Source organism: Lepisma saccharinum, chromosome 1 (genome assembly GCF_977018435.1).
Source record: "Lepisma saccharinum chromosome 1, izLepSacc3.1, whole genome shotgun sequence".
In the NCBI taxonomy this organism is placed as follows: Eukaryota; Metazoa; Arthropoda; class Insecta; order Zygentoma; family Lepismatidae; genus Lepisma; species Lepisma saccharinum.
In genome coordinates this window covers 212,692,883-212,711,282 of record NC_139229.1, presented here as the reverse complement: position 1 = coordinate 212,711,282, position 18,400 = coordinate 212,692,883, and the positions used below count along the sequence as shown (strand labels likewise).

General features: G+C 35.7%; 1 protein-coding gene across 1 annotated transcript; it reads right to left on the bottom strand.

Annotated features, from left to right (window-relative positions):
* Positions 1–230: 230 nt before the first annotated feature.
* On the bottom strand, positions 231–17,531 carry LOC145978925 (uncharacterized). Its single transcript, XM_083111915.1, has 6 exons — positions 17,341–17,531; positions 13,329–13,618; positions 11,557–11,737; positions 8,241–8,423; positions 7,978–8,133; positions 231–6,531 (listed from the first exon to the last, which is right to left on the bottom strand). The coding sequence occupies exons 1-6, from the start codon at positions 17,345–17,347 to the stop codon at positions 6,338–6,340; spliced, it is 1,011 nt and encodes a 336-aa protein (XP_082968041.1). The 5' UTR covers positions 17,348–17,531; the 3' UTR covers positions 231–6,337.
* Positions 17,532–18,400: the final 869 nt, after the last annotated feature.

Genomic DNA, 18,400 nt, shown 5'->3' with positions numbered 1-18,400 from the left:
AAATATTTTGTAATTAATATGAGCATAAAGATAAATTTTAGAGACATAATATGTTAAAAAAATGCTGAGTGTTACTGGGACAACTGGTATCCCAGCTGTCCTCAAGGGGGAAAGGAGTTGTCCCAGCTGGCCACTAGAGGTTAAGAGGTATTTACTTTCTCATGACAGAAATTAACAAAATAGTAGTACTAGTATGGCAATAAAACTATGACACTTATTTCAACAATTTTATTAACTGATACTACATAAATTGTAAATGGATACAAATTTATAACATGTTATCTAAATATAACAGGAAAAATCCTGTTAAACATCTTGAGTATATATGTAGGAAGAAAATAATATCCTCTCTTAAAGTTAACAATTGTAATTAAAGCTAAGTAATACCTGCAGAACCATATTATTTATATATATCTCCCTCCTGTTTTTTTTTTAAATTATTATTATATATATATCTTCATATTCAGGATTGTTTTGGTTCAACAGTTGTAAGTGTCTGATCACATGCTATTAAAATCACGAAAAATATATCAACAACTTGCACCAACTCAAAAGGGAGCCTTGTACAAAACACATTAGACATTATTGTTCACGTAAGTTATACATAAGGAAGTAATGATTTATTTTAAGTCACGACAAATATTTTTAGTTAGATTTATAATGCACTTTATACTTGGTTTGAGATGTTGAAAATGTTAGGGATCACAAAGTGAAATAACAGAATTTGTTATGTTTTAAATACTTGGTATTCTTTTACACTGCACTTGTTTTGTATCATAAGTGCCTTTACTTTCTAAATTATCAACTTAGATCATCCAATTATGATTTAAGAAGTAAAATTATTTTTATTGAAAGTGTTTGTCTACAACTTGTTCTCAACAAAATTAGGGACATTCACAAAATAAGTTCTGTTTGCAAATATTGCTGCTGCGGTCACAATGGTGTATGCATGACAAGACACATTCAAATAGCATTTACATGCCATGCTGTGCATTTATAATGTTTAAGAAAATAGAGAACCCCACCGAATGCTAAATGTGGTTTGTATCCATTTCTCGAATGCGAAGAACATGAAACGAGATTAAATTTATCATCAACTTTGTGAGATGCACACATGGGCTAAGTGTTTCAAGGGTGTGACTGTTCAATGAACAGAAATGTGCATGATGATCTGTCATCCGTTAAGCAGCTGACCATTTATTGTGCATGCAACTGAAGAGAAGATTGGAGGCAGCAGACATCCACAAATTTCATGGTCACTTCTTGGATCTAATTAGCTTCTGCTTATGCTTATGGAAGAACACAAAGTGAAACGGTAGGCTAGAGCCTACACACTGCCACAGCAATGCAAGATCTCACCCCAATATTTGGCTGGAAACAATTCCATCATCACTTTCTTCAGCCCAGACTTTGCACATTTTATTTACGTGTGTTTCTGCTAGAGCTAAGACGAAGCCGATACTGATACCCACCGATACCGATACTTGTATCTGTACTTTCAGTCCAAAATAACAAAGGCTAGTTACCGAGTCATACTAACTCGTCACATCACTAGGCACATATTCAGAAATGTATAATTTGGGGAGCCAGTCCGAGCCAAGTGTCTCAGAAATATAATAATAAAAATGTTTCTATTTAATACATTAATATAATTATTTGTAATAATATGAAAATTAATTAATTAGTGCTTAATTTCTCTGATGCATATGGAGTATTGTTGTATGTAACAACAGACTAAGAAACTGAGGAAAGATAATGTTAATACTATTTTGTTCTTTCTATCTTGACTAAAAAATGTTATTACATAAATAGTAAAAAGACGCTATAAAATCAGAGATAAAACAGCAAATATTCATCATCTAGCTTACGTGTAGTTAAGACTGCTAAAATTGGTGTAAAACAACAGTCATGGCAAGGAAATTTATGTGAAAGAAGTAAAATATTGAATATTTATTGAATAACAAAAAGAATGATGTAAGGTCCATTTGATGAAAAGTAAAGTTTCTGATAAATATTCTATGTACATTATTGTAAGTAGTGTGTACATAACTCTTTAGAGGTGCCTCTCCGATGGTGTCGCCGTTGCCTTGTAACCATTTGACCACGGGTTTGGTACTAAGTGGAGGCACATAGTGGTTCGGGTGATACTTCAATATGTAGGTCCAGTCCCGATTAGCTTATCTTAGTACTGTCATTCAAAGCCGCATGTTCTCAATCTAATCTCCGCGAAAATTATTGATTGATTTGCTTTATTTTACTTCGCTTTTTGTGCCACTTTTGGCTAATTTGCGAAGATGGGGATGAATGATGAATGGACACTCCCAAACATCGAACCCTGGTGTCGTATTGTGATGTGCTAATCACTCCGCCACGGGGGCTGGCTTTCGGCGGATATAAATAGCCATCATTGGCCGATACCCGCAGTTACATGAATAAAAGAAGCGAAGAGGATAAGTATAAATTGCCAATTCCCCTTTGTACTTGAACGTAGATAAAACAAAGCTAATTTCACAGTGACCTTCATCCCTCTTTTCCAAGAACTCCGCAACTACCTGACCCGGGATTAGTTTGGCGGGGGGTTAAAAACATCCAGCTATCTTACCACCACGAGCTTCAAGCAAGAATTGGCAATGAATGGTTTATTTCCTACAGTGTTAACTAAGCAGATACATGCCTTCATGGTCACGTTTGGGTTCAGCTTTCACTTACCCATGCCTTTGATCTTGCCATCTGTTTCCCAGGAGGATGGGATTTCATCCAGTGCTTCTAGGAAAATCTATGTAACTTCCTGTGCTGGTCTCCCAATCTGTCACAAGTAAGGGTGAACGAACTTTTAATAAGGCCAGTTATTGAGACGAGCTGTTGTTTTTGCCCACTCTACTAGCCACTGAAAATCTTTGGTATTGGATGGTATCGGTAAAAGAAAATCAAATGATACCGCCAGTATCTGCATGGGCTCAGCCCTAGTTCCTGCACCTGAAACTGTCCTTACTGACTGCTCATTCGACAATGACAATGACAATGGCAAAGAAGCTGTAACCATGTGGTTTGTATTGCATCATTCTGCCATGCAGGAATACAAAAACTGGTGCTCTACTACAAGTGCCTCAATAACGGTGGTTACTATGACGGAAAATAGTATACGATTTGTATATCAAATGATATACACTGTTTTTTCTTAATATCCCATCGGAACTTACTTTCAGGAAACCCCTCATACAATAAAAAAAAATGGTTAAGTACCTTGCGTGAACCGTACAAACTGGCATTACGGTCGATATTTAGCCTGAAGAAAGCTTTGTTATGCTGAAACATTCCCAAAAAAATTATAACAGTTGGGCTGAAAAGTTCGTAGGCTAACATAGTAAAAAATATTTTTTTGACAAAAGTCGATTTTATTATTCAATATAGTTGCCTTCGAGGGCGATACAACGATTATAGCGGTCATACAATTTTTCGATGCCATTTTTATAGTACGATTTCTCTTTAGCCTCAAAATAGGCCTCAGTTTCGGCGATTACCTCTTCATCAGTGCTAAATTTCTTTCCAGCGAGCATTCTTTTAAGGTCTGCAAACAGGAAAAAGTCACTGGGGGCCAGATCTGGAGAATATGGTGGATGGGGAAGCAATTTTATTACAGTTGAATATCGCTAAACATTGCTCCGAATCATCAAAACGTTGTTGCTTTTGATCGATTGTGAGAATGCGCGGCACCCATTTTGCACACAGCTTTCGCATGTTCAAATATTCATGCACAATATGTCCAACACGTTCCTTTGATATTTTTAAAGTCTCAGCTATCTCGATCAACTTCACTTTACAATCATTTAAAATCATTTTGTGGACTTTTTTAATGTTTTCGTCGGTAACAGCCTCTTTGGGGCATCCACTGCGTGCATCGTCTTCGATGCTCATTTTGCCTCGTTTAAATTTAGCAAACCACTTCTCAACGGTTGATTTTCCTGGTGCAGAGTCCGAATAATGTTTATCAAGCCAAGCCTTGGCTTCAACAGTATTTTTTTTCGCCAAAAAGCAATGCTTTATTAACACACGAAATTCTTTTTTATCCATTTTTTCACAATAACAAAAGCTGCTTCACTCACAATGCTATATCTCACGAACTAATTATCCGGCAGCTGTGAAATTTATACACGTATCTTTTGAAGGTTAGTACTAAGTAAAAATCACATGGATTTAATTCTAGTAACACCATCTATGAGTCAGCCTACGAACTTTTCAGCCCAACTGTTATATATATATATACCTAGTCTTACCATAAATACTGTCCCAAAGTTGTAAGTAAATAGACACAAAATGGTGAGAGATATTGTAATATCAGAATAACATGAGGTGCATGGATGCATTATGAACCAAAATCACAAATAATTATTCGAAATGGCCACCTTTAGCACTGACACACTTCTGAGGTCTTCTTGGCTACTTAGCAATGAAATTACGCAACACATCAAGAGGAAACTCCGCATCTGCCTTCTGAAGAGACCGCTTTAAACTGTCAATATTGGGATGTCTCTTCTTGCAAGCCATCTCCTGAAGCTTGGACCACAATTTGTAGTCCAAAGGGTTTAAGTCTGGACTGGCAGAGGGCCAATCTGACATGGAAATGAAGTCAGGAACATTTGCCTCCAACCACTGCTGGGTGGTGCGTGCTTTGTGTGCTGGGGCTGAGTCCTGCTGGAAGCTCCAGTTCTCTCCATGGAAGATGGTGTCGGTAAGATTCTTGCATAGTTTCTCAAGCACTGTCTGCTGGTACACTTTGGCTGATGTTTTTACCCCTTTTTCACAGAAATGGAGCGTGCCCTCATAGCAAATGTTCCATATTTCATTTCCACTTCAGATTGGACTTCTGCAAGTCCGGACCTATACCCTTTGGACTACAAATTGTGGTCCAAGCTTCAGGAGATGGCTTGGAAGAAGAGACATCCCAATATTGAAAGTTTAAAGCGGTCGGTCTCTTCTGAAGGCAGTTGCTCATTTTCCAGTCGATGTGTTGCGTAATTCAATTGATGCGTGGCCACGAAGACTTCAGAAGTGTGTCTGTACTAAAGGTAGCCATTTCGAACAATTATTTGTGATTTTGGTCCATAATGCATCCATGCACCTCATGTTATTCTGATATTACAATATCTCTCACCATGTTGTGTCTATTTACTTACAACTTTGGGACAGTATTTATGGTAAGACTAGGTATATATATATACACACACGTATATATGTCTGTGTGTGACACACACACCTAGGAATGTGCATGAATCACCACTAAATGGATTAACATTAATTGCTGACAAAATTTTAAAAACTCTCAAAAATACAGTATAGAAATATAAATATGAGAAAAATACTGTTTCAACAGTAAAGAACTAGAAAATATCAAATTATCAAAATGTTTACAGAAATAACTTAATTACAAATAATATACATTGTAATAATGCTACAAGATAAGCAGATATGAAAGCAAGTTTAATTTGAGGTTCATGTAGGGACGTGCAGTTTTAGTTTTATTTTTCCTAAAATTATGTTATTTTTTATTGCAATTCGGTGTTCTTTTTCGTGGTTTAGGGCAAAATTCAGTGTTATTAATTTAAAATCTTTGTTATTTTTACATGCATTATTACTGTTTCTTCTATGCTTAAGATTTTCACATTGCTTTAGTTCTGGAAAATTGAGACAAAAGTTTAGTTTTGATGACAAAAAGAATAAGGCTTAACTTTGTGAGAAATGACCAAATTTCTTGCTCTTCAAAAACTATTTCATCTCATCGGCCACTAAATATACAATAAACACTACACCACCAAACTGCAATAAATGAAGCATGACAATCTCTTTTGAATCAAACTTTCACCAGCTAAGGCTACAAATAACGGATACATAGTGCTTCAGGTAACTCTGAACAGAAGAAGTGATATCCCCAGTTTATATTTCATATTTCGCGGTGGTTTTCACGTTAAAATTCAAAATTCTGCGTTATTCTGAAAAATGACATAATTCGTGTTATTTTGCGATTCCGAAACCCTGCAAATTTGCCTCCTTAACCTACACAAATACATTTTAGAAACTTTACTGTGCTTTTGTCAACTTTTCGGTGTTATCGTTAGAACAAAAACTTCACGTCCCTAAAATAAGTAATTAACCTAAGAATAGATCTTAACTACTACAAATATTCTATTTGAAAGAAATTTTAGTTTGCATAAATTACATAATGATTAACTACCATGACTAAAATAGTAGGCTATCTTTCAGAGCGCAAATAATGAATAAGCAGTAATTAAAACCATAACCTGCTGGTTTACTCTCCCAGTGGAACAGTTGCAGTCCCTTGCTAACAATTTATCCAATCTACATGTTCTGGTGGTCGGCATTCTTTAGGGCAAGGCACATTCATGGGGTTTACATTCTGAGGAATTATTGCACCAACAAAATTGAAAGATTCATTTCGTCTCCTAGACGGCCATGGCTTTGTGTAACGGCTTGGAAAAAGAGTGCACTTATAGCTGTCATGTATAATTGCATCACCTGAAAAGAGGAAAAACATGCTCAAATGTAACCACCACATTTGTTCAAATAATAGAAGTAACAATGTTAGCACAGATTTTCAATTTCAGCAATAATTTTGTTATCAGAAAAGTATTTCTACTGTGGTGTGATTCCAATCCCCAGCCTATCCCTATTACGATACAATTGCTTCTGTAACCTTTGTGTGTAAAGAAAATAATGAAATGTAATGTAATAATAACAGTAGTTTGTGCATGACTGTGTAGTGTGTTTAAATTGTTTATACTTTTAGCTAGAGCAATATTTTTTTCTTTAAATTGATACAAAAGAAATAATCACATACCAAAATATTATCACATATTCTGGAAGTGTATTTCCACCAATGGCATTATTTTAACTATCTTTATGTTAAATGTGATAATGCATTTAGATAATGTTACTAATGGATATGGCCATTTAAGAATTTCAGTTTCTACTGTTTATAATTTTAAATTTAAAAAAATCTTCAAAATGATATTACAAAATTTAACCCATATTTTCGGTTCTTAGCCAAAGCTTATTGGGGCAAGGGACATTTTATTCTGGGCAAAGGCAGATAAGTGAAAAGTTCACATTACAAAAAAAAAGGATTCTGTCTTGGACATATGGTGTTTTACTATTATAATTTGATTAAGTACTACATTTCTATAACCAACTTAATAAACTGTGATGGAAGCTTGTGTTACTGTACAACAATACAAAATACAAAATACCTAATGGAATATGTTTCTACAGGGTAGTTACTAACTGGGAATACCTTGAATTCTGGGATTTCTGCCTGAATTATTGGCTCCGGAAATTATGCATGAATTTCTCTGTAGATGTGAAAAATTGCAATTTTTACGAATCTAAATCCCATTGAATTTATACATATTTATAAATGTCCTGAGGCAGTTTTTCAGTTTAGCTTTTATTTTTATCAAGGAAGGAAAAGAAAGTTATATGGAAAATAAAACAAAATTCACTCAATCTGTTTACTTTGTTAGTGTCCTTTGCAGAACAGTCTATCTGACAGATGGAAGACTATTGCAAGATCAGATATCTTGAAGTTGTTTACGTAAATTTGAGATTGAAATTCTTATACAATTAACAATTTTTTTAATATTAGTATATCCCGTAACATTTGTGACTTGTGTTTGTAAATGTATTTCAAGTCTGAGAATGTGAAATGACAAATGCTAAAATATTTTAAATATATATGTATACCTTTTAATTGAATTGAAATAGAATTTTGGGATACATTGGAATCACACAGACCCTTAATATATTTGTGTATGTGTGTGGGGGGGAGTGAAAGGAGGTAATTCGGCTTGTACCTTTGAATTTTTGCAAAGTTCACCTTGAAAACCGGGAATTATACTTGAATTTTATCATGGCCTTAGTAACCACCCTGTTCTAATGTAAAAAAAAAAAAAACCTTTACATTACCATCTACATGAGGCCACACTATATCTGCTAGAAGCTGCTGATCTCTGCTGTACGGCCAGAACCATGATTGTATTTGTGCACCTTTCTGCAAAATCTGATACAGCAACTCTCTCAGCCAGGCTCTTCTCTTGGTTATTCTTGCACCCCACATGCCAGCTGGAGAAAAATAACATTTTTTAATAAAAATATTCGATTTCTGCCTAAAGAATGCTAAAGCCATAACATTTCCTTAATCAAAAGGCAGTATTATTCAAACTACTTGCCTAGAATCTGTGTTTTATGGCTTGGATTGTCCCTCATAACGTGAAAAGTAAGGTTAGAATCAAGCCACTCCTTTACAGCCATAACCTCTCTCTCACTGAACCTACTGTCTAAATCTCTACTTAGAAAGACATCCACCAAATCATCAGCCATTGGAAGAAACCTTAATAGTTTTGCAGGTACAGCTGAAAAATAAGAAGAAAAAAAAGAAATTATCTTCTAATTTTTGCATTTTTCTTGCTTGTTTTATATATGTTACACTAGAACTAACAATATTAATAAAAACTATACTTGTAGTTCAGAACTTTTTCATTCATTCAATAATTCAATGTAATTTACATTTGTTTCAACCGCTACAAACAAAATTAAAAATAATAGGCAAATAAATTGAAAATTCTCTCTGTACCCAGCAGTAGAACTGATAACAAAGTGGATGTTGCTTGTAACAGTGTTTTAATTCTTAATTCATCTTTTAACACATGATAGTATAACTCAATAAACACATGGTTGTACTTGCCCTACCCAACCAGAGATTAGGCTTCCTTTTGTGTGTAAAATTCTTGAAATAGATGCATATTCTGCTCACATGTGAATTGATCAATAAACAAGCATCTCCATGAAAGGAAAATGTTGATTCACACACAGATTGATCCTATTGGCACTGCAGGGTTGCTTTGATTTTTTGATTATGAAATTCCCTTACATTTCCAGTCCAAAAATGAAATTTTTCCACACATGTTTATCATGATTTTTGCTTTTGAACCTTGTGTTTTTCAATTAACTACATAATCTGTTAATTATTAAGCATATTCACTTTCACAACTTTTTTTTAGCAAATTTCATTCTACACACACAAGAACACGTGAAAATGCGAAGAGTAAAATGTAAAATTACAATCGCCATCATTTTGGTGCTACAATCATGTGCATCCAGCCTTCAGGCTAAGGTAACAGAGGTACATTATTTCACCATAACAGATCTCCACAATATAAAAACAACAGTAGCTCATAAACTATACACAGTATTTCATTTTCTAGCAGATTTATAGTGTCGTAGAAAATGCTGCTTTTTTGCTTACATTTATAAGTACACAGCATCTGGATATTTTTTTGTTGCATATAGGAATTCTATAGGAAATGCCAACAAGACTAAGATCTATAAAATAATAGACGATAACCTCATCTTCACCAACCTTTCCAATAATTACGATCATATTGTCAATCACATATCTGGACTGCAATATCTAATATTATAAAAGTGAACATTTATTACAGAAATTCGAAGGAACCATAATTTTGCACAAGACTGAGAATCATAAGAACGAAAGAAACAAGTTTCTAAACTGAATCTTTTTCGGAGTGGAATCACAAGAACCGAATCCAGAAGTGGAAGTGAACTGCTTGTTCATTTTGCAAATTTTTGTCTTGAAGACTCCAAAATGCATGCAAATTCCAGACGATCTGTAAAATTCCAGTTTCCAGACCCTGCACTGGCAACAGAGATTACAATTAAGACTGTGTTTGTGGGGGTTGTCTTCATGACCAGTTATTGTGAACAATAATGATTTGCATTATTACCATTTCTATAGTGCCTTAACACAACCCTTTCCCTGAATTAAAACCCTATAAGATTTCCTATACTTTAGCACAGGCATTATTATTAGTCAGTCAGTCACGCTATAATTTATTCTCAAATATTGATTAATGACTTTTCTTTGCGCCGGCCCCCGTGTTAGCGGGGTTAGCACATCGCACTACGACGTGGTTATTTCAGCTGAGGGTTATTTGTAATAACACATAACATTTAATAATATTTAATAATATTAGTAATAACATTTGTAAGCACACATTTGTCAGATAGAACAACTGGTTTTCGAGACTACTTTTCTTGTGACACCATATTTCTCCATTGATGTAAACTCATATTTTGTTAGACAATAATAAATTAACTGACAGATACAGTTATTCTAGTAAATGAAGGGGGAAGGGAGTTCTGCCTCAGATCTTAATGGTTCACTGCAAAATGTTATATTTTCACTGAAATGACAATTATTTGTTAGTGTACACATGCTTTTAGAATTGGACCATCGAATGTGCTTCCTTAGTACCTTTTACATGTAAAATGATTCTAAATTTGAAACGTGTATTTATTTTTTAACTTCAGGCAAGCAATCTAACAACACTAACTGAGTGTTCAAAGTGTTAGACAGGCCTACATTCTGCCTTGAACACTGTGTAAAAATCTTGAAACACTAAGGGTGCCATGAAACGAAAAAGTTTGGGAACCCCTGTTCTAGTGTATACATGAGGTGTCCAAGGCTGTCATGGTCCATTCCATGTCTGATTTTCCTTGATAACAATGGTATGAGGGCTTTGGAATTTTGAGACTTTATTCCTCACAGTTATTGCCAATAACTGGTATAAACATCCTTATTAAATTTACAACAAAGTTGAATAAGTATAGGGCATGAAGAGGTGTTTTTACCCAGTCAATACCTGAAGATGAGAGTGATGTTAGCTCTCGACAGCTCGGAACTCTATCCGGAAATTACCTGGTTGATTGCCCGAGAAAACATCTTTAATTTTCACCGCCAGGAAAGCTTCAAGAAGTATAGGGGAGTTCAGATAGTTACTCACAAGAAGGAACAAACAGATTAAATCTGCTGAAAGAAACTGCCCTCTGAAGGCCAGGGCCTACCGAGCATCTTTTCTCTGGGAGACACGTAGTCAGTGTATTAAGTTCCATTGTTTTCTGACATTCAAAGCCACAACCACTTCTCTGTTAGTAACTTCCCAATTATTCTCATGGTCCTCCATGGATGTGCAGTCTAAGGCGCTATGCTTTGGACTCCGACTGCGTGATGGCATGAGTTCGCGTCTGCCTGGGTTTTCGGCCTGTGTATAGGACCGGTGGCAATCTACCATTGTGAGGAAATTGGGGAGCTACGAGTGAGTAGCATAGCCTGGTCTGGAAAATCTTCTATAACGGCTGAGGGTTCGACGTGCTGACCCCACGTCACCCCATTACTGGTTGAAGAACTCCACACTTCTAGGTAGGATTGTGTGGGAGGGAGACTTGCAGTCGGGAGATAGGCCAAGGCCCTTCTAGGGCTGTAGAGCCGCGGGTTATTAATTATTCTCATGACGCTGGGTCCACTGTAAAATTCAAGAACTCCCTGTCAATCTACCGGGAATGGAACTCAGTATGGCTTGCGTCAGTGTGCTAACAATTTGACTATGTGGGCACCTCAATAATCACTCGTATGTAAAGAATTTTTAACAGAAAAACACATCTAAATGATTATTATTCTCTACTAACCTTCAAGATTCTTATAGCCAGAAATGTCTCCTGCATAGCAAAGATCCAAATGAGAAAATTGACATTGAAGATTGCAGAGGATTTTGTAAACAGGCTCATTCGAAGCGTGAATATTATGATATAATCTCATAACCCATCCTGGATAATATTTTTTAAGAAGTTTTGCATTTTCTTCAATTCCCTGTTGATAAAATGGCAGCAATCCATTAATTACATGTATATTGCAATTGAAAAGTGGAAAATACTATTTTCTTAAGTATGATGGGCAGGGCTCGAAAAATCCCGGTCGCCATGGCGACTAAAAATTTCAGCCTGGCGACTGTGATCTTTTGCTGTAATATGTATGAAATTCTGATGATCCTAAGTTCAAACTGCAGTACATCGTAAGTTAGCATTTTTTTTTTTTTATCAATGTAGTGAACATTCCAGAGAGTCAGTAACAATTTCTTACCCTTTGTCCCCCAACACCCCATTTCCTGCTTTCTCAAATAATTTAACGATGTTTTGAATACTGTGATGCTCAGCATCTTATACAGAGTGTTTCAAAAGTCACACAACACAAACTTTGGATATGTATATCATGAAAACCGTAAGAGATATTTACACCAGGTTTTCTGCATTATAAAGCCTCATCCATTGAGATATTTTTCAACGCTTAAAATTATCAGTTCCCTCTGTACAGAAAATTATATAAATTAATAACTGACGGAAAGCAACATTCAAATTTTTCCAGAAATGAACTTCTGAGTAAGAAAAATATGTAAGAAATTATCGAAAGGTCATAATTAGACATTTGATGACTGATGCCATGTCAGTCTGTCATTTGCAACTAATATTGGTCATGTGCAACATTTGATAAATTTTTCATTGGCGATTTTATGGGTAAGTGAAAAGTGCCATATTTGGGACATATCTCCATATATGGCAACACTAGCAGGATGAAATATTGCCAACAGTCACATGCAACATGTGTCTAAGTATTGGCTATACATTTACGTGAAAAATCGTAAATGAAGATTTTGTGCCGAAATTGAACTCTTGAGAGAATCCTACGCTGCCCCTGGTTACATTGAATTCTCTTCACACACTTTCGCCGTTACTGTGCCTGTTGTTTTTTGTTTTTTTAATTGATTCAGCATGGTGTATTCATTGGAGCAGTGCGTGTGCATTGCTGAAGAGTATTTTACTACTCATTCTTACACTCATGTACAAGGGGTTTTCCAATAAAAGTGCCCTGTTTCTGCTGTACCTCACAAAGCAACTGTTTCAAAACCAGTTAAACACCAACATATGATCCCACAAATTGTTTAAGAGTTGGTATTTATTGTTGAAAATCAGTTCTCAGATGTTTTCAGCAAATTAACAATGTTTTTTTTTAAATAATGTAATTGCTTTTATTTATATAAATGCTAACATAAATTTATGAACCCAGTGATAGCCTACATGATTAGTTTAGTGCAGAAAACCCGGTGTAAAAATCTTTTACGATTTTCATGATATACATTTTCAAAGTTTGGATTGCACGACTTTTGAAACATACTGTAGTATGCACAATTGCTAATAGATCATTTCCTGGCACTTGATTCCCAGAGCTGGCACCTAGCTTTGAAGAAATTTTTTCGAGCACTGATGATGGGTCATTTATAAATATAAATGTAACCAAAAAACTAATGACCTAGAAAGCATAATATTTGAAAAATCTTAAAAAGCAACTGTAGGTTGTCATTTATTGTTTACTTCAAAAGCAAAAATTTCAAATTTTTAAAACTTACATCAGAATACAGCTTTTCTTTGAAGAAATCTCCATAGAAAGAAAATGCAACGACTTTCTGGTGTTTCCCACGTAAGGTAGCAAAATCATTGCATGTTGACTGTATTCCAAGTTCCACATAACTTTGAACTTCTCTTGTGCATCCACATGAAGCTGTTAATATACCATCAGGTATTTGCAGCTTCTTCTTGTCTGCTACGGCATATGCAACTATGAGCACACATACTCCAATACAGAGTACCAGGAAGCATATTTTGTGATTTTCCAAATGAAACAAAGATTTCAGGCAACCTGCAAAAATTAACACGAAACTAACTTTTTAAAATATCATTTACACTAGCTACATCTTAAAATATTTCCATGCAAAGACACATCTTATGTGCACATTAATTGTTTTAGTAATGTGATTAAATAAACTTCATGGAGGGGAAGTTCCTTATTTTCTAGCTTCTTTATGCTTTTTCCAGTCTTCCCATCTATCAAATATTCCTTGTTGGCTCAATGCTTGGACATGTTATAAGTGGCAGGGTTTTGATCTCGTCACCGAAGTTTCCACATTCAAGAAACAGCCTGGGAATGCATTCTTTGTGAATGTCCCTTCATCAATTTCATCTAATCATCACTCATCACCATCATAATGATTAACCAAAAGTGGTAGAAAAGTGACGTAAAATAACAAAAATGCAACATTTTAGGACAGTTCATCCAACTTTGGATTAACTCCCCACCACCGAATGTGAGAGGGTTAAAGATACGCACATACCATAGCAACACTACTTTAATACATTGTGCTACCTTTCCCCCTTCAAAGTTCTGAACCATGCATATATACCAGCACCACAATATCTGCATTCTGTCCTCAAGGCTTGCACACACAAGAAACAAATTTGTAAGAATTAAATTTCAAATGTTGAAACACTAATTTAAAATAATAATAAAAAAAATTATATAAAAGTGCCCCTGGTAATTTGGTTGCATGAAATGAGAAACAGGGGCATATCGTTTGTGGTTGCTAGAGGTGTTTTTTTTTAAATAATATGCTAAAATTTACTACTTAAATGCCATGCATGAATATGTAGTCCTTTTTTCAAGTTTTATAGAATTCAAGTAGAGCAGTCTTTATGATAAATGAGGACAGCTATATCTTGAACTGACCCCATCTACTGCATGTAAAAAGACAATGATACATACATTTATTGTTTATGGTCAAAAAGTAAATTTAAAGTAACAATACTTTAGGAGCGATTTTACAATACCGGACAATTCCCCGATTTTGTTCATATTTCGCATCCTCAATAATTTAAGGCTCCTAATCACGAATCTGCAGTTAATATTTGGCACTCATGTGTGGAATTTTCAAAAAAAGTGCCGTGATCGAAACCAGCAATGCATGATTGCTCATTATGTACCGCTCCTGACCCCAAATTTTAAGTGTGTTTGCCTAACCTAACCTTACCGTGAATGGTTTGTGGAGCTATGCATGAATGGTGTGTGGGGCACCGTAAGAAAATGTAAGTTTCGTAGAAACACAAAATCTTCCGGTACATAATTAGCAATCGTGAATTGTCGGTTGCGATCACGGGCCCCCTTTTATTTTTGGAAATTCCACACGTGAGCGCCAAATATTAACTGCAGATTCGTGATTAGGAGCCCTAAATTATTGAGTGCGAAAAATGAACGAACTCGGGGAATTGTCCGGTATTGTAAAATCGGTAACAGTTCGTTATATCGAAGACACTATTCTTCAAATCTACAGGAGAAACTACTTATGGGAATCAGTTTCTGTAGCATTGTCGAAGTTCTTCGAGGTATTTTCTTTCATCTTTCAATCTATTTCAGCCGGAAATCAATTCCAATTGCTTCAATTTAAGCGAAAACGTAACCATGCCATTTTTTTAACTATACAGTAGAGCGTCGATTATCCGAAGTAATTGGGGGACATGGGTGTTCGGAAAACTGATTTGTTCGGATAATCGAACTGTACATGTTTATTTGCCAAAAAGAAGTACTGTACAGTAAATTTATTCATAAAAACAGGCATCTCTTTAAGTATGTATTACAAAGTAACGTACAAAGGCAACTTTAGTAGGAATATATAGTATGTGGTACAGTTTATTAAACAAAAATATGTACATATTACATACGCATTTTGCATGAACAATACACACAGTACACAAAATTAACGTTTAAAAAAATCCTTTATTTTGGTCTGTCTAAGCAAGCCTACACGCTTACGAGCAGCTAAGTCACGTACTTTTTTCATTACAGATATCTGAAAGTGAGCGAGTACACAGTTCGGTTAAGCGGTCGTTCGGTTGACCGACGTTCGGATAATCGACGCTCTACTGTATTTGCCTAACCTAATCTTCTGTGAATGGTCTTTGGGGCTATGCGTGAATGATTTTTGGGGCTAAATATGCGATATCGCCCGGACGGATTTCTTCAAATTTACAGAAGAAAGTACTTACTGAAATGAGTTTCTTTAGCATTCTGGACGTTCTTGGAGGTATTTTCTTTCACAGGAAACTAAAAACTTCGTATTTGAATGCTGCCGAACAGTAATGAATCACTATTTACGTAAGAAACTTGCATTGCCTGCCATATTATGCCGTTGTTTCCATTGTATGCGTGCAGATGGCGAGAGTGTCGAAAGTCACACGGTCTCATCAGTGTTTCCAAACGTGCATTTTTTCTTTAACTATGCTTACCTAACCTAACCTAACCTAACCTTGCCAGAAATGTTTTTTGGGGCTAACGTGAATGGTTTTTGGGGCTATCGTGAATGTTTTTTGGAGCTAACGTGAATGGTTTTTGGGGCTATCGTGAATGGTTTTTGGGGCTAACGTGAATGATTTTTGGGGCTATCGTGAATGGTTTTTGGGGCTATCCGGCAATGGTTTGTGGGGCTTTCGTGAATGGTTTTTTGGGACTATCCGTCAGTGGTTTGTGATGACATAATGAACACGAAAGTAGGTATTTTTCAGTTAAGAAGGTTGAAACACTGCATACCCACTCCAAAATGACAAAACACAAGCACGGCGCGATGATCCATGACGAGTGCATGCCATATTGTCTGTTACCCAAGCGGAACAAGGAAGACAAATAATCACTCGTAATATGAAAAGTTGACACTATTTTATGGGAAAAGGCATAACTTCACCTTAAAGAATGTTCCGCAATGCAGAAAAGGTAAGTACCAGTGGTAAAATTAAGGAAATAAATGAGTTAAAGGTGTCTGGGCGTTATCACATATTTACCTTTTTGGGGCTATCCGTGAATGGTTTGTGGGGCTTGCACCATGACGTGCGTTCCGTAACACTTCAAGAAATGGCTTATTTTAGTGTAAAAAATGTTTCTAATCGTGTGAAAACCTTAATGGCACCTTCAAATATGTTCCGCAATACACAATTGGTAAGTACGAACCATACAAAATATCCGATTTTAAAGTATCTCCAATATAACGAACTGATCCCGTAAAATCTTACCATACTTTAACATAAAAAATTGGACAAGAACATTTTCGATGAGGCTGAAGGTAGTTCCAAGTAATATGTATTATTGTTATGCATTACTAAGATGTTCTGTTTTTCTATTAGAGAGGTTAAGGAAAACTGACTATAAAGGCAGCTTTGTACATTATTTATTATTTATATTCCTTTTTAATGTTTTAGTAGAATTTTCATGCAAACATCTATTCTAAATAAGTGGTTGTTTCAGCCACAATTACATTACGAAAAATATGTATTTCTCTGCCTACACACCCAAACATAACATAGATTACGCGATGATGACTAGCAGTAGACACCAACTATTTTGAGCAAATACAACCATCCCTGAAATTGAATGAAAAATTGGAACGCCCCCCATAGTACGTCCATTACGTTAAGTTGTTTGTAGTGACGAAATCATGGTATGTAACTGAAATATCGAGCTACTGTAGTTTATACGTTAGAAGCGACAGAAAAATAAATAGTAATTATATGCAGTTAAAAAACAAAACTTTAGTTACTGACATCTCATTCCATGTGTAATCACTAACTCCGTTTATATATCAAAATCAAAACTATACGAAGACAATAACACACACACACACATCGAAAGTACGTACAAGCACAAACTGAAAGTAACGAGAATAACAAACAAACTGCTTTCTAAAGTCAACATCAACACTAAATAGTGCAATGCAAATGCAAACAGAAGAAGCAGAAGAATCTGAGGCACCTTCTTGTTTGTTTACTGTCGTCTGTCGTCGTGACGTATGGTGCATCTTCTTCTTCTTTTTCTGACCCACACCGCCTTTGCAGTTTCCGGCCAAAGTTGCTATTAGTGTTGATATTATTCCTCTTCTGTAAAAACAAAGGCCGAGTCTGCTGTAACGTGCGTGTCAGCAGCAAGAATAAGCGTCAAATTTGGTCCTGCCCCGTAATTCGTCTGCTAAGAGGATGTTACAAATTTTAAGAACAAATAAACACGAGAAAAATGCAAGTATATGACTAGTGGGAATGAATGAACAGGGAATTTAGAACCTTTTTTTTATAAGGCATTTAGCGATATTATTATAATGCTAACAGAACCTAACAACAACGGGAGCATTTAGGTTTATTATTTGACGAATGCTAAGGGACCTAATCTTAAAACATTTTTGTGTAAGTAATCGCTAAAACTTCCCAGCATATGTTACAGACGTAATTGCGTACATAGCATGATAATATCACGATAAAACAAAGACCGAGTCTGCTGCCACGCGCATGTCCCTTTTGGGTTATAGCAGAAAAAGAGCGTGGCAGCAGACACTACCAAAAACAAAATATTCTAAGCATTTGGAATTACCAAAGTCACTAACACTTGGGAAGGACATAAGACACGTTTCCATTCTCGCCTGTTTCGCAGTTGTCACTTGTCTTCGGCACTAGCACTTTATATCACACTTCTTTGTTGTGGTCTGTTTGTTGATCAACAGGGTTTTGTTTTCGGGCGAACCCGTATAAGATCCACATGACAGCGGGGTGAGGATTATGGAGTAAGGTGGCTATGGGAATAGGAAATGCTGTTCCTGCTCGTACAAGACACTGA